This window comes from Branchiostoma lanceolatum, chromosome 3, assembly GCF_035083965.1.
Source record: "Branchiostoma lanceolatum isolate klBraLanc5 chromosome 3, klBraLanc5.hap2, whole genome shotgun sequence".
NCBI lineage: Eukaryota > Metazoa > Chordata > Leptocardii > Amphioxiformes > Branchiostomatidae > Branchiostoma > Branchiostoma lanceolatum.
Window position 1 is genome coordinate 4337609 of NC_089724.1, and position 24573 is coordinate 4362181.

Below are 24573 nucleotides of genomic sequence, written 5' to 3' on the forward strand. Positions count from 1 at the left end.
AATAAGGACTTGGTGTTTATAGATTATAGTTGATCAATAAATTCTGTATCGTATTAGCCCAGTGGGTGTTAAATCATTAAAGGCAAAGGTAGTAATTGCATGCAGCATCTATGCATTAAGGTAATATGAATATTTATTCAGTTTATAAATAGACTCTGTTGACATTTTACGAAGTGATTTCACCTTTATTATATTCTGACAGAAAATTCTAATGGATGTTTTAAAAATCTTCCAAGAATATCGTCTGCAATATTACTTCATATTTCTGTTATGTTTTACTGGCCACCCTATCGTATATGGTACTGATTTCCATATATAGTCTATCATGTGTTCAGTGAATAGCCTCATCGGGTTTGTAGGTCACAGGAAGATTTGCGTTTCTCATGACACAACCTACATTGTACTATTAGTGATAGAATCTATTTAGGCCCTGGGAAAGGTAGCTTAGGCCACGCCAATTTGATTTCTTGGTTAACAGAATTTTTAAAAAGATGCTTGTGTTGTGGGCCTGAGGTAGTAGAATCATCATCATCATCAGTAGAATATCAATGGAAATCTAGGAAAACCAACATGATGAATACATATATTTGAGCTGTAAAAATGGCAACATGATGTAAAAAACACCCTAAATTATCAAACAGTCTTCTTGTGATAAAAACAGAAAGAATTTACCTGGCAGACATTTTGGTAATATTAGTATCCACTTCCCACTTGAGGCTGCAACTTTGCTACAACTACTGAAGAGTGACCAAAGATTTTACAGATCCTCAATGAATTTCAAAGATAAAGAATGAACCTTTTAACATTTTGTGTGTTTTTTTGTCTTTTCAATCATACTCAAAATTTACACCTTGCATTATCTTCTAATGATAATAACACAAGGGTCACACAATTTCAATCTAGGTTACTGTACGATCGCTCTGTGATTACCATATTGTGGAAACGCAGCCTCAGGCCACACCAATTGAATTTCTTGGTTAACAGATTTTTTTTTTTTAAATTTTAGCACAAGGACATCATTTAAACAGAAGGCTAATATTGGTGTGGCCTTATGTACTTGTTGTGGACATAAAAACTTGTCATGAACTAGTAATTTACAAACCTGATGAAACTATTCACGAGTGTCGTAAACACCTGTGGCATTCCTTGGGGATTACTGATGCCGCATTAATTCAGTGGATCTGTATAGATTTACCCTGATGAACCTCGATAAAGACTAAGGAATGGGTGCGAAGACCGAGGTCCAAACAGGTAAAAAGGCCTACAGAGGTACAGAACTGGAAGGGTGGGCGGGTGGGTGGGGAAAAATCGACACAGACCTTGCCTTACTCCTTCCCTTTCCTTACCCCAATGTGACACTACCTAGCCCTAACTCTCCTTTCCCTCTCCTCCGCCGGTTCGCCGCAAAGAGGCTGATAGATGGTGATGACGTCACTTTCATGTTCTCTCGCGAGAATAGTGATCTCGCGAGATTTCATGTATTGTGACGTCAGTGGGAATATGTATAGATTTACCCTGATGAACCTCGATAAAGACTAAGGAATGGGTGCGAAGACCTCGGTCCTCTTTCTCAATTTTGGCCTGTGGAAATACATCCTACGTTTTCCTAGGATGTACCATCCTCTCTTATTTCTCAACCTCTCCCCAATCCTTAATTACCTCCTTCCCTTTCACTTCCGCAATTCCCCCTTCTCCCAAACCTCAACTTCTCCAACCCTTAACTGCCGAGACTTTCCCCTCTCAAATCACCTTAGCCCCAAACCTCACCTACTGAGACCGAAGACTGTAGAGAGGTTTCTTTTCTCTCTTTAACCTGGACGTCCTACTATCCTGACTATTACCAACTTCTTTCATACTCTTCCCGCGCTACACATGAATTCTTTAACATCTGCCATCGTGTCTCCGATCCTATCTCTTCTTTCTCCACACCGTTTACTACACCCCTACTCCCTCTCCGTCCCTTAAACCAACTCCCATCCGAGCACACGTGATGAAAACCTGCTCGAAAATCTAGCAGGGAATCATTCCTTTTAACAAAGTGGCGAGCTGAGTGTCCAATGAGGGCTTTCCTACAGCTAAATAATCCAACGTGTGGGATAATCTAGAACTCACGCGATTTTTTGAATCAGACCACGATGGCTGGTGTCTCCCCGCCTTTGGGATAGAACTTGCCTTGCTCCAGCTGCCTTTGTGCGGAAGGCCTGTTCTCACGCCCGATTCCCTAGACTGTTACAAACCGGAGGCCGCCCGTTAACCGGCCCACCATTACGCCTGTCCCTTCTTTGTACCATTCAAATGCCTCAACTGGGCACACGAGCCTATTCGCGCAACCAGCCATCGCAAAAACCCCTGAACGCCTCCCTGTTAACATTTTTCCGAGGGTTTACTATTAACCCGCTGCTAACGCAGTATTTGGTGGGTCAATAAATGGGATAACTCTTGTCCCCTATTTCCCGCGAAGAATCAACTTTTAGGTAAACCTGATCCCTGCCCCCGGGAGTGGATCTCGTTATCTCTAGGGCGTATTCAGTCACGTGACCCTCCCCTAATTAACAACGAGCACTGTCGACCATTTTGGGGTCCACTTGATAGTGGCGCCCTATGGAACTCTTCGCCGTAGCAATGGCAGATGCTTTCTACGTCATTCACAATTTCCCTTCAAAACGTTTTGCCTCAATCATGGTGTTTTGCCTCGTGGTCGGATGTTGGATTGGAACTGATAAAACACCCACTGATCGGGTAACAGTAACATTGGTTTAGCGTTTCTCGTGTAGGTGCGAGAACATACGAAGGGACTAACGACTGAAACAAAAGTGGATTTCTGCCATACGAACAGCGGATCTAAATAGTTGAAGCATGAGAATCACAGTGTGTGTATGGAAACCTTCGTATCCGGTCGAAAAGCAAATTCCGGGCCAGTTGTATACTACAGTCGCGGCACCGTGTAGTCGTTGATTCAGATACGTTCATAAACTGAGGGTTTCTCAACGTCGAGCTTTTCCGATCATACCATACTCCTTGTCAACTCAATTTCTCACGACACTGTACTACGTGTCTGCAGGCCTTTCAACACTTGTATGCTGTGAACTGACTTTATGCGTACTCTGTAAACAGTCGTTTCCAGAACCAACTCAATACAAAATCAATGGACTTTGCCGGCATTATTTAGCAGCCGTGTTCGTAGGCTGGGGAAAACCTTTCCTCGCTCGTCAATAATGGGTCATTTCCAGTAGGTGAAATTGAATCTTTGTAGCGAAAAAGGATGTGAGGCTGGAGACTCTTCGCATAATAAACCGCGACCAGATGACTTCGCATTCCTTAGAAATTAAAGACCGTCGGACACCGAGAAACTTCGCTGCCGGGATGGACCCCAAAATTTATACATCAGCCTGTCTAAATAATAGGGAGATGGCGGCCCTAGCCTGGTTAACTCCTACCACCTTTTAGGTAGTGACGTCCGCTTTGTGGGGTTCCTTCCCGAATTCCCGCTCCTGCGATTTTCCCCTTTCTTCAACGAGCTTCTTGATTTAGCCAACACACCGCTAACCGATCATTTGGTCAGTCTTTGAGCAAAGTGGCCAAATGAACCTGGTCTTACCTACCACCTTTTATAAGCCCGGCATCGAAAGGAGTTGCCCTGTGATAGCCGGCTTAGAAATAGGCAACGGTGAAGAAAAATCACAGAATCAATGGAAGCTCCGAAATGTGTGTTGCTTTACTTTTCATAGGGCGATAGTTTCCACCTGAGCATCCGACTCGTAAGTTTTCCGCCGCAACCCCCCGGGTAACCTTCGACCGGGCCGGCGGCGGGTCGAGAAATGTGGGCCCGAAGTCCTAAGCGTTAAGCACGACAAACCAAAAAAGAACTCAAATCGGGTCCTAGGACGCGTGCTTACACTCTCTAAACCTCTCGGTTGCCCCCCAAGACTGCGTATTCCTGTCCTCCCTCTTATCCCTTTTTCTTTAACCCGAAAATCCCTAGGCCCAAGAATAATACTAGGCTTTAAAAGATTGGATTTAACATAGGCAAAGATAATGGATGCGTTGACCCTCACCGCTAAAGTCGACTATCCCAAGATATGTCCGACATCCAATCTCGCTCCCTTGACTTTACTAGGATATAACCACCGCCTGGTTATCCGAATGAATCTTATTCGACAATTCTGCAGCTTGGCTGAAACGAGTTAACGTCAACACAACCTCCTTTCCTCCTTTAAGTGACTAGGCAAGTTGTTGCACGGGATTTTCTGGAAGACACCGGATCCCTGCCCAACTCGAGATTGCAGCGTCCGTGAAACCTGTCGTGTAGTGCGTCCGTTCAAACCTAGGGGAAACTTACGTGTCGTCGTCTTTCTCTAAATCTGGGAAAATCTGCACCGGGCGACCCTTGACTGTAGCCCCTGCAAATTTTTCTCGCGCGTGGGTAAGAGCTCCATGGGAATCAATATATCTACGAAAAAAGGAAACGGTTCCCACCAACCGTTGCAACGTGCGAAGGTCATCGTCGCCAGAGCTGAGAATGTATTCCCCAAATCTCAAACTTTATCGCCTCCCGTGGTAAGCTGAAACTGAGTAGGTCGATCGACCATATCGACATTCCCAGATATTCGCTCATCGCACAGTTGTGGATTTCTGTAACGCTCGGAAATAACCTACAGCTAGCCATTTCCCCATGACAAAGACTCCAGCCTGCGCTAACGGAACTCGCCCTCCTCCGTTTCCCGGGATTAACCTGATATGACTTCGTCACGCACTTGCCCTTAAGCAGGGGACCCGCAAGAGTTTTGTCCATATACTGGGAACGCCAAAGCTGTGTCAAAAATTACCGGCGACGGCTTTGACCTAAGAGGGGAAGATCTACAAACATGCCCCAAGCCGTCCCATACTAAGCCTAAAAAAGGAAGGCGACTCTCCTGCATAGAAATGTGTAATCCGATTTGCCGCCACATCCTGGCTGAAAACCTCCTTAAACCTTTCCCCGTAACGTTGACCACGCCGTTCAATTTTAACAGGGCGTCCTTTATAGCTTATCCACAGGTTTAAGAAAAACGTTCGTCATGGCACATGCAGGCTCTACCTCTACAGGCATACAAAAATAAGGGTCAACTTCCCAACTTTACCCACACATCTACTGCTCCGCACTCGATTCTGGACTGAAAGGTGGCAGCAATGTACTGACCGAAACCAACACTGCAGCCATAACTAGGAAAAAATACCGGTATAGCGGTAACACTCCTTTATCATATCAACCCTTGAAAACACAGCTGGGAAAATCATACATATCAACCCTTCTGATCCCAGAATCTAACACTTGTCCTTGACTTATCTCTAGTTTTCACACTAACTCTCTCCAAGTCAAAGTGTCGGTGCATTTTCCCCGCTCTAAATCTAAGAGTCTGGGAAAATCAGGTGCTGTAAAACGGTCCAAAATCTGGCCGAGGTCACCTTTTCCACTGCTGGCACCGGGCTGTACGGGGCGGGAGCAATCCCCTCCAGACTACCCCATACATAGATAGTCTTCTTTTGGGCGGTCCTAGCGTTCAAACTGAAAATGGCCGCTCCCTAGCCGGCATACTAACTACAACTGTCTTAGTAAAGTCGCGCCTAAATTCTGAAGGTTAACAACGAAACACGGTAGGAACGCTCCCACACGAAAATGGAGGGGGGTGCTCCCGCTCGCTTCCCGGTCCATCAGATTGGATGGCGAGGTACCCTTAGTTGGGCCTACGCACGGTCCGCGAGAGGAAGAAAATGGGCAGGAAACAAACCTATAATTTAGCGACTAAATTTTCTTGGCGCTAATATATCAGCCGCATCGATACTCAAATACTACACCCCAGTTACCTCTACTTCATAAACATCTGCCTCAACCGATTACCATTCTGCACCCCGTCACGAGGTCATCACTAATTTACAAATCAAAGGGCTGAGGACACTTGAATTCATTGTCCCCCATCATTTCCCATACCCTAAGAGTACGTCGCTCCCTCAACCATTGAGCCACAGAAAAGAAAGGAGATAGACGAATGTGCAAACAAACCTTTAATAATACTCAAAAGTCACAGTCCGGTCCGATCCAATTCCACTCACAATACAGCACTTACCCATTCTCTTCAAATGTTATTCGGTCACCATACAGAAAACTTTACTTAACTCTCTCCCCGTGTTAATCCATACAGTATTAACAGTTCTCTTTTCTAGTGTTCTTCAATCACAACAATACAGTACTTGCTTTTCTCTCTCTGTGAGTTACTCAATCACCACGCAGTACGTTGCGCTTCTCTTCCAACTCAATCACAAACCATAGTTTTTCCCTCTCTGGGCGTTAGGGCAGCTTTAACAAGTGCCCAAATTCATTACAGAGAAATGTGTCCTCGATCCCCTTCTGGCATGGTTCCGCCGCCGCCCTACTGGCCTCGGCACGTCGCCTCCCATCCCCGTTGGTGGCGGCGGAGGTTGGTAAGGACTGACCAAAAAACTCTGGCCAGCAGAGTAACCTCTTGGCAAGTCTTGCAAGGGAACACTGCCAATCAGCCTTTCGATCTTCACTGCCTCATCATATCCGGATCTTATCCTAGAACGTAAAATACATTCCCCTGGCTGGTATACTTACTTTTTATCGCCACAGGCTACCAAAGATGACTGGTCCATGGTCATCCTTGCCCCTGACCCAACAGCCCTAGGCTGGCCAACTTCACCTTTCACACCGGTACTCTGCTAGCCCAGCACTTGGACATCCTAGCATCCGTCCGCCCAGCTCCGGACTGGCCCACTTTTTGTTTCCCGCAGTCCCAGGCTATCAAGCAGGAGCGGCCCCTGGCCGTTAGACCCAAACTGCAGCCCCGGGCTAACCTACTTACCCTTCTGTAGCCCAAGGCTACTCTGCTGGACCAGCCCCTGGTCGTCCACGTCTCAGGCCGCCCAGCGCCTGGCTACCGTACCTTCCTATTCTCGGCAGCCCCAGGCTAACCAACAGGAGCGGCCCCTGGCCGTCTTGTCCCCGACCACAGCCCCAGGCTGGCATACTTACCTCTATAGTCCCAAGCTACTGACTGAACCAGCATTCCGTTCCCACATCTTTCAGCCCCTGACTGGCGTACCTCTCCTGAAGCTAGCAGATTAGTCCGTGTGTAGGTCGTCCTCGTCCCGGCCAATTCAACTTCAAGATGGCGTCGCCCCTGTACTTCGGCTACTACAAAACACAAGAATATTGACGCCCTTTGAAAAAGAATAAAGGCTGCACATCTCTCCCCGCTCAGGGAAAACATTACGACGGTAACTACACGCGGATGGATCACATACAAACAAAAATGTAAGGCTCGGCCTGGTCTTTCATTACTCGCTTGCAAGAAAACAAAACCAAACAAACACCCAAACGAACAACCACCACAACGTCCGAGCATCCCACCTGCAAAACAAACAAATTCAAAACTGCGCAACCGAAAACCCACCTGGCAACCACTAACTACCAAGACATTACAAGGGGCTCTGGCAACTAACCCCGCAAATGATACTCTACCTGCCGGTGAACCATGGCAGCAGCGAAGGGGGGAACGCCTGCCGCAGCATCCGTCTCCGATGAACTCGAGCCCGCACCAGACCCCGCCGTGCCAGTCGTCTGCGCCAATCTGCCGCCGGAAAACTGAGCGGATACCGCCGTTGAAGCCTGAGCTTGCGTTGTGGAGCTGGACATACCTCCCGAGACACCTAGCTTACGGAAAAACAAACACACCTGCATGACATGGAACTCACACCGATAAATTCCGCACAAGGAAATACCTTCGGCGACCAGCTACACCAACACAAAAACCCCTACAAGCAGCCAAATACATACACCCGACGACTTTACCTCTAAATTTACGTCCCTCATGAAGCACCCATTTTAACCCCAGGAGGCCTGGATACATACATAATACTCCGTGGCCCCAGTCATGAGCGTCACATTTCTTCCAAAAACAAAATGGCTGAACGAGACGACATACGAACCTTTTAGCTTCTTGCATTTCTGGGAACTCTTGTCCCCCGAGTCTCCATCCTGGAGACTCCTCACACTGCAAGCCGGAGTGGTCATGGCTAAAACGAAACGCCCGAGGCTGGAACTGGCACGCACGTGGAAAATCGCCTTGCCAAACCAGGAGCCCACAGCTCTACGTCCTTCCCCGAAGACGGTTCGCCGCAAAGAGGCTGATAGATGGTGATGACGTCACTTTCATGTTCTCTCGCGAGAATAGTGATCTCGCGAGATTTCATGTATTGTGACGTCAGTGGGAATATCTTTATATTCACTGTTTTTAATGTGGTAGTCTTATTGTACCCTATGGAATTATGAGAGTTGATGATAATGGGGTCTGCTTTGATGGGTATTGTGTATGGGTTTGGAGGACAATAGAAAGGACGACAAAATTTTCATCATTCTTATGAATATTCAATGTAATGGTGACAGATACACAATTTATAGCTTTTGGGTTTGGAACAAATCATTATTAGGCCACACCATTGTAATTTCTTGGTTAACAGAATTTTTGAAAAAATTGCTCGATTGGAAAATCAACATGAAAATAGAATCTCAGAGGAAAGTTTTCACCCCAGCTTTCTGTTGTAATGATGTCCTCAAGCTAAAATTAAAAAAACAAACTGCTAACCAAGAAATTAAATTGGTGTGGCTTAACGACAAAATTTTATATCGTTTGTGTGAAATAATACTCTGTTCATAATGTATAATCATTCATTTCCTTTTTCAATATTTTATTTTTATTTTTGGTCATCCTTTGTAATTAATGGGAAGTGAACGGCAAGTGATATATTGTCGAGAAGTTATTTTTATGTACCTTGTGTAAAAAGGGTATAAAAGATCTATCCAGATTCGCTTTGCGCCCTGTAACCAGCGCTTTAACCACCCTAATCTGAAGATCGGCCAACCCAGTGCCTCACAGCATTGCAAATGCAACTGCTTGCCTATAGCCATGCCAAGCACTGTACTCTGTCTTCTAATGCCATGGTATTGAGGATAACATCATTAGCCCCGATCCAATCTTTCTTCATCATGGGTCTATGCCTTTGTTGTGCCAAGGCATTTTTGTTGCTTTAGATATATACGTCTTGACAGTCCCCATTTTTCCGTTCCTGTTCTTAGATTTGTTTCCTATGTCTCTTACTCCCATCTTATCTCTTACCCTCATCCCTTCCTTGTGCCAAGGTATTCTTGTCGCTTAAGATATATTTTGTCTTGACAGTGCCAATTTGTCTCTCCTATACTTATAGATCTGATTTCCTATATCTCTTCTTACCATCTTGCACCAGGGGCATGTGTGTATTTCCTGTGTGTGGATGGTGTTCAGAACCAAGGACAGGCATGTTGTTCTGTGTATTGATGGTGTTCAGCAACAAGGACATCTGTGTTTGCCTGTGTGTGGATGGTGTTCAGCACCAAGGACAGATGCACATGCCTGTTTGTTTGGTGTTCAGCACCAGGGACAGGTGTGTTTTGCCTGGGTATGGATGGTGTTCAGCACTAAGGACAGGTTTGCTTAGCTTTTTCTTTTCTTAGCAATTTGTCTTTCCTATTCTCATAGATCTGATTTCCTTTATCTCTTCCTACCATCTTCTTTCATAGCCTCATCCTCATCCCTCCAACCATTCCTTAAAGGCTGTGGACAGGGCAAGGAGTTATTTGCAATATATTTACCTTGAATACGGTGTTAGTAGCAGGGGAATTTTTACTGTGAATGAAGTAATTCTTGCCTGTGTGTGGATGGTGTTCAGCACTAAGAATGGGTGTATTTCCCTGTATTTGGATGGTGTTCAGCACCAAGGACAGGTGTGTTTGCCTATGTGTGGATGGTGTTCAGCACCAAAGACAGATGCACTTGCCTGTGTGTTTGGTGTTCAGCACCAGGGACAGGTGTGTTTTGCCTGGGTATGGATGGTGATCAGCACTAAGGACAGGTTTGCCTAGCTTTCTCTTTTTTTTAGCCATTTGTCTTTCCTATTCTTATAGATCAGGTTTCCTATATCTCTTCCTACCATCTTCTTTCATTGCCCCATTCTCATCCCTCCAACCTTTCCCTAAAGGTAACGCGGACAGGGCAAGGAGTTATTTGCAATATATTTACCCTGAATACAGTGTTAGTAGCAGGGGAACTTTTGACTGTGAATGAAGTAATTCTTGCCTGTGTGTGGATGGTGTTCAGCACTAAGGATGGGTGTGTTTCCCTGTGTGTGGATGGTGTTCAGTACCAGGGACAGGTATGTTAACTTGTGTTTGGATGGTGTTCAGCACCAGGGACATGTGTGTTATCTGTACGTTTGTGGATGGTGTTCAGTACCAGGGACATATGTGTTAATCTGTATGTGTGGATGGCGTTCAGTATCAGGGACAGGTACGTTAGCTTGTGTGTGGATGGTGTTCAGCACAAAGGACAGGTGTGTTAACCTGAGTGTGGATGGTGTTCAGGACCAAGGATAGGTGTGTTAATCTGTACGTGTGTGGATGGTGTTCAGCATCAGGGACATGTGTGTTAATCTGTTTATAGTTCCATTCACACATTATTTCAAAGAAAAGGGACATGTCCAGTGTTGGGAAATTAGTAAACTAAAATGAGCACCTTATTTCTCTCTGCACACTGATAGGGGTAACCCAGTGTGCTTGGCCAAAAACGTAAGCCGTAGCGAAGCCGCATTGCACTTCTAGCTGACGAAAAAGCGTCATGCTTTGTCCTCAGTCTGAGGTTCGACCGCTTTACCTTTTTTATTGATAGCAAACTCTGTTGTTGATTCTACAGAAAATGAGATTGACGACCTCGAGATGCAGGTGATGCGATATAAGCCAGAGGGCATCGACGAGCTCGTGCGCAACACCAAGTTCACCAAGAAGGAGCTGCAGATCATGTACAGGGGCTTCAAGCAGGTCAGTTTCATTGCAGTGTTATGTACCAAAGTGCTGTATTCTATCTTTGAAAAAAAAATAATATCAAAAGCCACACCAATTTAGTCCAAACCATCTTAATTTCTTGGTTAACAGATTTTTTCTTTTGATTTTAGCACAAGGACATCATTAAAACAGAAGGTTGGGGTGAAAACTTGCACCTGATCATGTTCACTCCCTGAAACTGTGTGCACCAAAGTACAAACTTTCCTGAGATTCTGTTTTCATGTTGATTTTCCAATCTAGCATTTTTTCAAAAATTCCGTTAACCATGAAATCAAATTGGTGTGGCCTAATGATAATTAGGTATGCACCAATTGGCCCAATTCAAAGTTACCTAGTATATATACAGGTCAAGTATGGAGTTGTAGCTTCAAGCAGGTCAGTCAGACGCTTATCTGGTTTTAACATTGCAGATATTCTAAGGAATGTTACAAGCCACACTAGAGCGGACCTGACCCTGTACTTTAAGTACCTGACAAATGTTTTTAGTATTTGCGTCTATCTGAGAATGTCTTTTTTTCAGTTTCTTTTTATCATTGAACTCTGCTCTGCCCTGAAAAAATCCGATAACCAAGAAAATATATTTGGTGTAGCCTGATACATGAAGTCATGTACTGTGTAATACATATAGAATACAACATGGGGTATTCCGTATCATCCAAGGTCCCAGCCCGACCGCGGGTAGGATCGCCCGACAGACGTAGGGACCAAGGGTGATGCGGAATACACCATGTTGTATTTTATCTATGTCATACCCACCCATCTCAATGCGGAATGCGCCTGAAGTTGAGGGAGTTTTGTGTCCTTGAACACAAAACTGTAACAACATTGATTCTTACCTCTGAATCCGGTATTCCAGGCATGACATAAGATATGTTAGCATATATCTGAGCTGATTTGCACCTCTGTACATTAATCACTTATTGATTTGTGAATGTTTTTATGTGAAAGCCACACTGGCTCTGCCATATTGATCTGATAGGCACACACCAATTTATTGCAAAATTCCATAATTACTGATTTGCTATGGTAATGATAATTAGATATGCGCTAATTGGCACAATTCAAAGTTACCTACTATATATACAGTGACGTCTGTGTGGCATAGTGGCAGAGCATCCGGCTATGAACCAATGAGACCCAGGTTCAATTCCCAGTGGAGTACCCAGACATGTCCAGACATGCACCCAGACGTTGTGCCCTTGGGAAAGGCACTTCTTTAACACATATTTCCCATGTCCTAAGCCCATTGGCGTTTGGATTGGCGTTTGGATTGGCGTTAGGAAGGGCATCCAGCCGTAAAAACTCTTGCTACAAAAAAGACTTGCACTTGATGAGGAGTTCTGGGGCTCCCCCATCCACGTGTAAGCACGTCCAACCCCCATATGATGGGGAACAAAAGACATAAAATTGGAGAGAGAGAGTGGAGTAATCGTAGATTCCTGTGTCCTCATAAGAACAACTATGATAACCGTTAGTCAAAAGAAAATTCTTGAACCACCAAAAGAATTATCTAGGCATGCAAGAGGCATACAATGAATGTTCTATTACTCCCAATTTTCACTATAAGTATTATGATAGTGTAATAGTTGCAAGGTGTGTTATGTTGTATTTTGTAAGTTGATTTGTTCCAATTCATGCACTGTTATCATATTCCTTAGGGCTATGTATACATGTTCACAGAATATTTTTGATTTGTAATGCATTGAGAATATGTTGACTGAAGAATTGATTATGAATTCTGCATGAATGTATTATATATATATATATATATATATTACTTACCACCCCACTTCACTTCAGAACCCAACGCTGAGGAAACTGGCTGGCTCACAAAGACCCATGCTGCAGCTGTAAATGCACTGCTTTCTTTCTCTGCATCTGTTCTGTTCTAATCTTGAAATTGAATCCTAATCACTGAAGCATGGGCAACAACCTTAGAAACATAGGACTAAAACCAGATATAAAAATTAGAGAGCTGAAATTTGTGAGCAAGCACATGTTCCGTTTTTTGTGAAATTTGATTTTTTCTTTCAAATAACATCCAATGAAAGTCGCAAAATACTATTTAACCCAATTTTTGCATAATGTGAAATCATAAGAAATATCAGAGATTGTCTGTAGGAAAATTCAATGCACAAAATTCATACTCTTTTACCCAATTTAAGCTTAGTATGGAATCATAAAAAAATTACATTTAAAAAAAATTATTTTAACAAAATTACTATTTTACCAAATTTTTCTTGAAATTAAGTCATTAAAAAGTATTACGAAAAAAGATATCAGAAATGTTTTCAAAATTTCTTTTCCTTTTACTATAAACATGTACTTACACAAGGGCTGGTTTTGTTCACTTTTTCAGGAGTGTCCCACAGGCCTGGTAAATGAGGAAACTTTTAAGAGCATTTATTCCGAGTTCTTTCCCCAAGGAGGTAAGTGCCTTGTCCTCATGTCCTTAAGGACAGTCTCAAGAAAGTCTTATTTCAAACCTTTCACTTCTTGCAGGAGTGTCCCACAGGCCTGGTTAATGAGGACGCTTTCAAGGAGATTTATGCACAGTTCTTCCCACAAGGAGGTTAGTGGGGTATACCGCTCGTACTCATTTAGATGTACACATTTTGTAACTTCCGTTACCGTTTGAGGTACGACGTTCCTGACACTAAGATATGCCGCATATAACATGGCAACCTGTCATTTTTAAAAGCCAGAAAAGTTTTGAGTCGTCATAAAAACGACAGTTTGGCACCTTATATGTAACGTATCCTAATGTCAGGAATGTCTTACTTCAAATGGTAACAGAAGTTACAAAATGTGTACATTTAAATGATAACGAGCGATACGTGTGTGTAGGGGTTCACATATGATTTGGGCATCTAAACTTGTTCCTGACACGGCCAATACTGTAAATGCTGAAATCTTTGCGGGGATTTAATTTCGTGTTAGGGAGAAAATGGAGTGTTTGCGGTACGTGGTTTTGTGTTCGTGTTTGAAACAATAGTAGCCCTACAGTCACAGAATGTACCGTCTTTTTGCAGTGGTTTCAAGTTCACGGTGAAAAGTTTACTGCAAAAACCCGAACATAAAACCACCGCAAATATTTCTGCATTTACGGTAATCAAGTCTGTTCTAGCTCCATTTTTCTGATTTCTTCTTTGCAGAATATTCTGGCATCTAGATTTTTGGCACTTGCATCATGATTGGTTATCCTGTCTTTGTGATAACAAATTTAACCAGTTTTGTGATTGTGAAAATGATTTCACGGTAAAGTATCCCAGGTATTGACTATTTCTCAGAAGCAGCGTAATTACATAGCCCCTACCAGGCTCCGCGGATCGCTGGGAAAATAGTAGAAATTGGCCAAATAGAGTGAATTGTATGAAGGTCTCAGCTACGGAGAGAGTATCTGATAGGCACTGCGCCTGCGAATGAAACCTATAGCCGGCGCGGTTAGTCTGGTAGAGACTAGTAACTACTAGGATTAAACGTTCCAAACGCCTGTTTGCTCATTTGATGCTAATCATACCTGGCCAGTTGTATTGAGCCAAACACAGGTCTTGCCTATATTCCAGACAAATGTTCAATTGTCAAACGATGATAGATTGATGCAGGGAAGGGATCATAGAAACAAACTGTAGCTACATAGCAGTGCCTACAGGTCTGTCTGTAAAAATTCAAATCATGCATTCTGATGTACCCGTCCTTGGTGCTGAACTTGTTTCAACTTGATATCTAAGTGTTTTCCCATGTCTTCAACCAGCATATTACTTATTACAACAACATTTGAAGAATCAATGTTCTCTTCATTCAAAATTTCATAGTTACTCAAATGAATTCATGGTAAGGTAACAGAGTTCTTGGTGAAAAAGTAATGTCACAATTGGATTACATACATCGCAAACTCCAAGCACTGATCCCTGAAACAAATTACTTTCTGATAAGTAATCATTGGTTTCGAGGGTCAGAAGATTGTAAGTTTCTTTAATATCCTCTTCAGAAAATCAGACCAAAAATCACTGCGATTAAGATAAAAGAGATGTCAAGCACCAGTGCAATTTATTAGCATTTTGTGGAATCTCGAAATTAGGGAGAAATTGAGTTTATAAATGATTTATGAGAAATTTAGATTGGTAAGTATTTCTGTCATCCCATTTTCAGGCATAATTTGTCATTACTGGATACAGACTATTTCTATACTTCGAATGAGAGGGATTTATACAGATCATACAGGGGGTTCTTTATTGCTCATAAGAATTGATTTTTTTCATGGTACACCTAAAATGCATTTGTGCCCATTGCCCTGCCCATAAATTTCTTGCCTTGCTGTACTTAGCCAAAGAGATATTATGACAAAGCCAAGGGAAAGTAGAGATATTTTCATGCTGGCAAATGAACAAAAATTTTTTTGATGGTATCATTATTGAGCTCTCATCATATCAAAAACTGTACATTATAACATTTGATGCTAATCACAAAGAAAGCACAAATGGATAGTCATCGATCTTCTTCAATGCCAAGCATATATGGCGTCCATATTTTCCTGCCGACTTGGCATACACAGGGAGAAAAAGCATTCTCTTAGTACGTTTAAAGGTAGACAAAGAAGTGGAGGCTACAACAAAGAGAAGGGTCTACATGGGGGATTTGCTTTTATTGTCTGGCAAAGGAGCTGAAAGTTTATGTTCTCATCTTTTCTTTCAAATCTAAAGAAAATGAAACATGCAAATGCGAAAAAGACTGAGTTTTGTAGAATCCAGTCCTAAGCAGAATGTCTCATTCACAACAATGTATATAATGTGTGTAGTGAATGTTAAGACTTTTCTCCTATTTCTATGTCAAAGTCTGCTTCCGAAGTTGATTTCATTTTATTACAAGTTTATTGATTCGTTCATTGATCTCTAAAATACATGGCAGCATCCTCAGCGCAGCATAGGACGCTGAATTGCGTACTTTAGGAATACATGTATTACATGTGACAAAATCTAACTCAAATTTAAGCAACTAGTACTATTCAAAATCTAAATCAAAGCAACTAGTACTATACAAGCAACTAGCACTGTACAATATGAAATAAGAGATACTGTAACAAGAAAAAGAAAACGTATTGTACGAGGAATTGAAGAAACCAAATACACATGTACAGGAATTCTCATCGTACAAATGATAAAAGAAGAAACAAGGTTTATCATCGTACAGAATTACTCGATAAATCAACATCGGGAGATGTTATCAGGTGTATGTATTCAATAGATGAGTGAAGTATGAAATGGAGCTAGCGGTTTGTTTTTGAAAGGAAGAAAATGTTTTATCTCTCCACAGACTCGTCAGCATATGCGCACTATGTCTTCAACGTCTTTGATGCAGACCACAACGGCACCATCAGTTTTGAGGTGGGTACAATCATACTACTTTCATGTTGAGATTTTTGTCAAGTATGTTGAGATCTTTAGGCCACACCATTTTGATATCTTGGTTAACGGATTTTTTATTCAATTTAGGCCACACCAATTTGATTTCTTGGTTAACGGATTTTTTATCTAATTTAGCAAAAACAAAATCATGAAACCAGAAGGCTGGGGTGAAAACTTGCACCTGACCATGTTCACTCCCTGAAACTGTGTGCACCAAAGTACAAACTTTCCTGATTTTCCAATCTAGCATTTTTTTTAAATTCTGTTAACCAAGAAATTAAATTGGTGTGGCCTTATGTTGAGATTTTTGTCAAGTATGTTGAGATCTTCAAAAACATCTCAAGATCTTTTTTTTTCAAAATTCAAATGATTTCAAAGATTTCTAAGAAAATTTCAAGCTGTTTTGAAATGATATGAAGATTTTTCGATTTTCAAAGATGATGTGGTCATCATGATTTGCAGTCACATTGTAACATGGTGGAAGTTTTCTTTTAAACTGTGGGAGATGTTCTTGACTTGATATGTGATGTTTGGTGCGTCCTGATGTAGATGGTTTCCTTCATATATTCCTCTCTCAAAGTAATCCTGTCAGTGTCCAGTTCTTTGATTTGATTTAATTTAATTTAGTAAAACGGTATGGCCAGGTATACATATTTGTTTTGTAACTTATTGGAAGAGCCAAATCATCTGTGTTATTGAAACATGGCCTTCAATGTGCATTCCATCTCGCCTATTCCTGACAAGGCCTATTTTTTAGTAGTGTCAAGCTCTGGGGCCCAGATTCACGTCACTCTAACAGCTCTCGTGTGTTCTCGTGTGACCTCGTCAAACAATTCCGTCATCATGTGAACATATGTAATATATATTATGCATTCACTGAACCAAGACAAATGTCTTCTTTTTTTTCTCTGATTTCAGGAGTTTGTCATTGGTTTGTCTGTTTTGTCACGAGGCTCACTCAATGAAAAATTGATGTGGGCATTCAAGCTGTATGACATCAATGGTGATGGGTACATCACGAAGGAGGTAAGTGTGGGAATCTCCAAGCAGATCCACACCAGGCGCGAAAGTCGTACATGCTAGCCAGAGAAGGTCCAGTCAGCCAGAGAGGGTCCAATCAGCCCGGTAGGACCCTCTCTGGCTGACTGGACCTTCTCTGGCTAGCATATACAATTTTTTCGCCCGGTGAGGATCTGCTGGGAGATTAAGTGTGGGAAAAGACAATACGCTGGACATGGATCAGTTTCTGTTTTACTGGAAATGCCTTTAAGTTTGTAGCCTGGAAACCATACCATCGGGGGCTCCCCGATATCTCTACAGCGCTGGGAGTGATGCCCGCCCGCCCAGACAGCTTAGCCCGCTCGGGGTGTGGGTTTATGGCCTTGGATTAAATTCTAGGGCGGCGGTGAAACTGTCTATGGCAGCTAAAGTAGAAAGGCTGCGAAATTCTATATGGCAGCTAAGTCAACAGGCTGACAGAAAGGCTCAATCATAAGCAGACTGGGCCCGGTAAAACACCTCTAAGCCAACCCCTAAAGACTGGGACCAGGCCTTTAAGTTCGCTGTGATTTAATGTTGTGGTAGGGAGAAAATTTGCAGTGGTTTTAAATTTGCAGTAGTGCTATAGTCATAAAATATACCATATTATCGAAATATACCAAATTATGCTTTAAGCTTGTGGTGAAGCAATTATTGCAAAAACCAGTGAAAATAAAACCACCACGAGAATTTTTAAAAATGATATTACAGTTACTGTATTTAACCTTATTTGAATTTTTAAAAAAGGGCTGCATGCATGTAAGTTGTTTAAGTTCAAGTGATAACATGTACATGCACATGATATAGATTAGGCTGCAGGATATGATTAAAAGAAAAATGGATGATTGAAAGCAAAATGAATTTGGAAGACAGTGAACAACATTGTAAATTATGTTATAATCATGGGAGTTAAATCAATTTCATTGATATGATTCATACATGTATATATTAAGTCCTATTTGATTCTAAGAACAATTTATTCAATGTTTTGATGCCACAGAGTGGGCGATTACCGTATTTGCTCCTTCAGAGCTCTCCCCAGCATCCATTGTTCCGTCTCTCACTCTCTGGAGGAATTTTGTTACTCGGGATGGACCAAGAATTAACAAGCATTCCTTTCCTTCTCCCTTGACAGACATAAATCAAAACTTCATGACTTTTTTTTATCTCGCCACCCGAGGCACAAAAATAAGATAAAGCCATTCCAATATGAAACAGTTAGAGCTTGTCTTCTCTCAAGAAAAATGATCTTCACGGCAAGCTCAGTCTTGTTCCAAATATACACCCTGTTTGGAGCCATTTGTACAACTTTTTCAACTGGACCAGACAGTCTCCCAAAGACTACCTCAAAATGGGAGAGAAAAAATTGGCATTCCACAAGCTCATACATGTATGTTCCCAGGAAGCATGTCTGTAGATTCCTCACATATTTGGCAGTTGACACTGATCTTTGCTTCTTCAAACTGAGATGAGGCCACACCATGTTAATTTCTTGGTTAACGAAATTTTAAGAAAAAATGCTAGATTGGAAAATCAACAGGAAAACAGAATCTCAGAGGAAAGTTTGTACTTTGGTGCACACAATTTCAGGGAGTGAACAGGGTCAGGTGCAAGTTTTCACCCCAGCCTTCTGTTTCAATGATTTTTTTTGCCAATATTAAAAAAAAAATATGTTAACCAAGAAAGTAAATTGGCGTGGCCTGAGGTTTACTTCCTCAAACTGAGATAATGGAGAGAGCCCTGCTTTTCTTGTTAATCCTCCACTGATTAATTGAACTTCTTGTTCTTTTTCACCCCACAGGAGATGTTAGACATAGTCAAAGCAATATATGACATGATGGGCAAGTATGCTGACCCACCCATAAGTGAAAATGCACCAGGGGATCATGTGGAAAGAGTATTCCAGGTAGCCGGACATACCGACAATACTCTTTTCTCAGTGTCTCACAACAAAGAGGGGCTCGGAACGAGAGTGTTCGATGCTGTCTCCACAACAAAACCTTAAGGGCTATTCCATCACAATTTTTTTTTATTTTATTTGTTTTGGGTGTTCGATACCTCTTCATCTATTTTCTTGCAAAATATTATGTTTCCAGTATTCTACCTATTACTTGGTGATATTCATTTCCTTCCTTCTTTTTATTTCTAGCCAGTCAGTAACTGCTACAGGCTTCTCTTAAAAGCTGCTATTGTCTTAAGATACCAGCTTTGCTTCACTAAGATGTCTTTCTTATCGTTTGAATCTCTTTGACGTTTTTCTTTTTTCATGAAGATGGAATGGCCCTGACTACATTCCCATTAAGTTCACAACCTTTCAATAAAGATGAGGCATACTCTGCCACCTGAACTCCAATGGTTGGGACCTGGCAGCCCAGCTATAAATGTACAGGTCCAGGATTGCTATTTCCACCAACTCGAAAATCAATATAATTACGTGGTTTCATGCATGCTAAAGGCTAAAGTGATACAATTTCTGGGAATGTACGCAGGTTTGCATATTTTAGGGATAGCAGGTTCTCTCTCTGCCAACCTTCTTTATCTGGTTGTAAGACTCATTTATGTGTGTGTAATGCACCTGCCAATGGCAGCCTGATGGGAATGTGCACTAGGTGGTCCAAAACCAATTTGACAAGAAAACGTGGTAATCTGGAATATGATTCCTAATTATATATATACATATAAAAGTGTCCAAAGAAGATTATGATTACTAAACGTGTTATTCTGAAATATGATACACAAAGCATGATTTAACCAAAAGTGACCAAAGAATATCATGATTATCAAACGTGTTATTCGTAAATATGACCCACAAAGCATAATTTAACCAAAAGTGACCAAAAAATATTCCCATTATTAAACGTGTCATTATGGAATATGATCCACATTCATTAGCATGATCCAACCAATAGTACCCAAAGAATATTATGATTTTTAAATATGTTATTCTGCAATATGACTCACATATAGCATAATCTATCCAAAAGTGCCCAAAGAATATTACGATTACTAAACGCGTCATTCTGAACTGTGATCCACATACAATGATCTATCCAAAAATGCCCAAAGAACGATATGATAATCATAATGTAAAGGTTATAACATTAATGACTACAATAAATCAATCAATCAATATTATTTATTTAGACTGGAACGCCCTGGCCGTTCTTTCCAGAGGTCCAGTTTGATAAATACCATTTTAAATTCACGGAAAAGTTGAAATCTAGAGTTTGTAGTATCGTTAAGTTTGCATTTGAAACAATGGTTAATTTTATCATGGAAGACAGAACGAAGGTTTATGATTAGAGGTCAATGTGAAAACTTCTAAATAAACACAATAATGTCAAAATTTACAGAATAATCATTTCTTACACATAATGAAAATGTCTAACAAAAGTCTGTTCAATCAGAAAATTACTAATACATGATAGCATGTCAATGCTCTTTGGAGAAATGTTATATCGATAGGAATATCACTTCTTTTGCAACCAAATTGAACAATTTGAGATTGGGAGATCAACCGTATACAATCTTCACTTGCTTGAAAGTCATTAAGACTGAATGGAACACAACGTAGAACCAACAACATTCTAAAATCTTCAAATGCAGCTGTTTAAAGTAGAAGAATTGTAGATTGTATCATATTCATCGACAGAAAGAAAGTATAAATGTTTTGTAGATGCCTGTGGTCTGCTTTTTCTTGTTTTGGTTTTGTTGCCATCTTGTCAACTTGAAGTCCCTTTCCCCCAGTGAGTGCCATTGATAGGTGTGCACATGTCAAATATTCATGACAATGCACTTACATTTGTAGATAGTCAAAGATACGGTATTGTGTTGCACCCCAACCAATCGAATCACGTGAATCGCATTGAAACTCAGATTCGTTTAACTAAATCGCGGGCGGATTCAGTTACTTCCAAAGTGCCAAAATTGTCAATCTGAAAACGTCTTTTGGAAGCTGACACCTTCCACCATCTCACTGGCGAGTTTGTTTGGTCAAATGAAGTCGTTAACGCAAGTTAGAAAGGGATTTGTCGGGAAATGGCTGATACGAATCTGAGTTTCAATGCAATTCACGTGGTTTGATTTGTCGGGGTGATTTGTAGATAGTCAAAGATACAGTATTGTGTTGGTAATGACTGTGGTTATGTATGATGGAGTTTGTGTTTTCAGGTGCCAACATATAGTTTGCAAGTATGGTCTTGATTGCACTGGATTATTTATGAAATTCAATGATTTTTTTTGTAATTTTCGTGATTGTGAGTAATCTGTAAAAAGGAGTTTGATTTTGGGACAGTTTCATGCTGTAACATTATATTGCTCATTGGTGAGAGGTAAGATGACCCTGATAAGGTAAGAAAATACTAAGAAGGCAATCAGAGATGGCAGACTTCACTCCACCACCACGGTAAGCACCCTATGGTAGAACAGACAGCAATTGTACTGCGCCCTCTGGCAGCACAGACAGAAACTGCATTGCAGAAAAACACAGAACACAGCTAGCCTCCGTTGCAGACTCCTTCCGTCTGTTTTCTTTTTCAAGTTACAGTTTTACTATTACATTATAGCTTAAGTGATGATTTACATAAATATATGCCAATTATGCAAATCAATATCTAATTTGCATAATTAATGAGGACGGTTAAAAAATCAGCTGCATTCTATTATAGGACTTTCAAACACATGACATATGTAACTGAGAAAGAGATGAATATCGATAGATATCAATTATGCAAATTAATACTTAATTTGCATAATTAATGACAAAATACTATAAATCCATAGTGGTAAATGATGGGGATTTCATTTTTGCACCATTTGGAAATTAAGTAAATGTGGCCACTATTAGACACAAATCTTGCATAGGGGGCCTCATTTACATAATCTATGAGGAAATGGTACGATATCTTTTTTTGTGAAAACAAGATTTTCATACATTGGACAACTTGTGTTATTTTGGTAGAGAAGGGGATCGACTGATTTATGCGAGGTCATTATTTGCATGTGGGCTAAAAACGAAAACGTTAACAGAGACCACCGTCGCCATGGCAATATCTTTTTATGTTGCCAATCTTGTTCTTATTGCTGGCCGGAAGGATTATAAGTGAAAATGCACGGCCAGCAATAAGAAAAAAAATGTAATAGTAAAACTCACTTGCAAAAGAAAACAGCCGGAAGGAGTCTGCAACGGAGGCTAGAACACAGCCAGGCAAGAAAAACAATACTCAACAACTTGGGAGTGAAGTGAATTAACCTTCTCCCTGCTGGAGTAGCTGTGAAGCCCCCGTCACCAATAAGAAATTCAGCTCGGCCGACATGTTGGCGAGCTTCAAATAGGCATTTTCGGCAAATAGGCATTTTCGGACGAAGTACGGCCGACGTCCTGTCGATTACGCGGGCTTCGGGTGATTTTTAGGAATAAAAGTTGATCCAAATATTGGCCCTTTACCAGGTTAGTCGATACTGACTTCGTCCATGTCCAAGAGATGGTACCATCTCATGGGGGATTTTTAGTGTTCGACGGACGTCGCCCGAGATTTTCATTGGAAAATAAGGTCGACGCTTGGGCGATTTTGAAATTCGGCGAGTTTCGGGCGATCTACAAAGTCGACCGACGCTCGCATGAATTGTGACGCTGGCTTTACAGGGTTAGGCAGCAGGGAGAAGGTTGAAGAAACTTTTATAACCTGAGATCCTGCCTCGCTTGCATGTACTGCACAAAATGGCCTCGGATCCTGACATATCCGGACAGGAGAACTCGGAGATCCGGAACCTCAGATCCGTAAGAATCCAGACGGATACGGGGGCCGTATTGTAATAAAACACCTCAAATTTACCTGAATTAATTTGCATATGCAAGTGGTATACCACATCAGTGTACCACTTGCATATGTAGCTTAATGTAGGTAAATTTGAGTTGTTTTACTACAATACGGCCCCCGTATCCGTCTGGATTCTTACGGATCTGAGGTTCCGGATCTCCGAGTGCTACTGTCCGGATACGTCAGGATCCGAGGCCATTTCGTGCAGTGATAGCTTGAGTCAAAAAGCTTCAAATTTGCTGCAGGCGGGATCTCATGTGTGCCCAAATCACTCAATGCAGAAACAAACTTCTATTGCAGAAAATGGACAAGAACAGGGACGGTGTGGTTACCATTGACGAGTTCATGGAAACGTGTAAAAATGTAAGTGCACTACTGTAACTACATTTAAAGGAAACCCAAGCACAATGAGGGCCCGAAAATCGAATTTTGATAGTCACATTTCTTTAAGTCATTTCTACACATGACCAGTTCAAACAACTCTGTCACAATGTATAGTGACGTCCATCATGCAAAAATACAACGCCGTTGTGATGTGAGAACTTGCTAAAAATCGTTGTCAGGGTTTTTGTAGGGTCGCGAAACTAATGGAATCAGCGTTTTTGTGCGGTTTTGAAATGCTCAAACTATAAAGTTATTACGGATATGTGCTAAACAGTGTTGATAAATGTCACTGACATAAAAATTTCAGCATAATGTTTATTTCCATATTTTGGGCCCTAATATGGCTTTGGTTGCCTTTAAGTTCGTGTGGTTTTAATTTCGCAGTAGGGAGAAAATGGACTGTTCATGGTGGTTTTAAGTTCGCGTTTGAGACAATAGTAGACATGGTGGAAGGACGGAAAAAAATTCCAGTGGTTTTAAGTTCGTGGCAAAGAGCTTACTTCGAACACCGCAAACATAACACCACCTCGAAAATTTCCGCATTTACAGTATCATAGCCCGATCAGAGGGATGTTATGTATTCACGAACACTTTACTTGTTTGTATGATTATATAGCAGAGTCATCAATTGGAACTTGGTTTGTAGATTTTACGTTTTATGTGCAGATTCTGAATGAACATGTGTTTTGTAGCAATTTTTGCCACATGTCAAGCCATTGATCAATTTAGTTTCTTGATTCTTGCTGCTTGGGTTTTTTTCATGAAAAAAACAACAACAAAACAAAAGAGCAGAACAGAGGAAGAGTTATTATATCATTCCTTATTGTATTATTAAGATGAAATACATTTCGTTTGTATCTTCCATCATTATGAGGATGAAGGAAACAAGCTTTTCGAAACAACCAAAACAATTTTCCCGATCTTTCACCATCTAGAAGACCTCCAAAAAACTAAATTTCTACCAAAAACACAAAACCCACTAATCATTAAAAACATG

The 24573-nt window shown here is 41.3% G+C and overlaps 1 protein-coding gene and 1 long non-coding RNA gene across 7 annotated transcripts in view; one reads left to right on the top strand and one right to left on the bottom strand.

The window, feature by feature from the left end:
• Window positions 1-24573, top strand: part of LOC136429791 (Kv channel-interacting protein 4-like) — a 99533-nt gene that overhangs the window by 74442 nt on the left and 518 nt on the right. For all 6 annotated transcript variants that reach the window (XM_066419763.1, XM_066419761.1, XM_066419764.1 and 3 more), the window contains 6 exons: window positions 10782-10906; window positions 13433-13502; window positions 16244-16314; window positions 17254-17361; window positions 19175-19279; window positions 23493-23555. In XM_066419763.1, the coding sequence (XP_066275860.1) occupies window positions 10782-10906; window positions 13433-13502; window positions 16244-16314; window positions 17254-17361; window positions 19175-19279; window positions 23493-23555 (542 nt within the window). The remainder of the gene's footprint in view (window positions 1-10781; window positions 10907-13432; window positions 13503-16243; window positions 16315-17253; window positions 17362-19174; window positions 19280-23492; window positions 23556-24573) is intronic.
• On the bottom strand, window positions 6028-8271 carry LOC136429785 (uncharacterized). Its single transcript, XR_010754811.1, has 2 exons — window positions 7520-8271; window positions 6028-7192 (listed from the first exon to the last, which is right to left on the bottom strand). It is a non-coding gene; the product is annotated as an uncharacterized lncRNA (long non-coding RNA).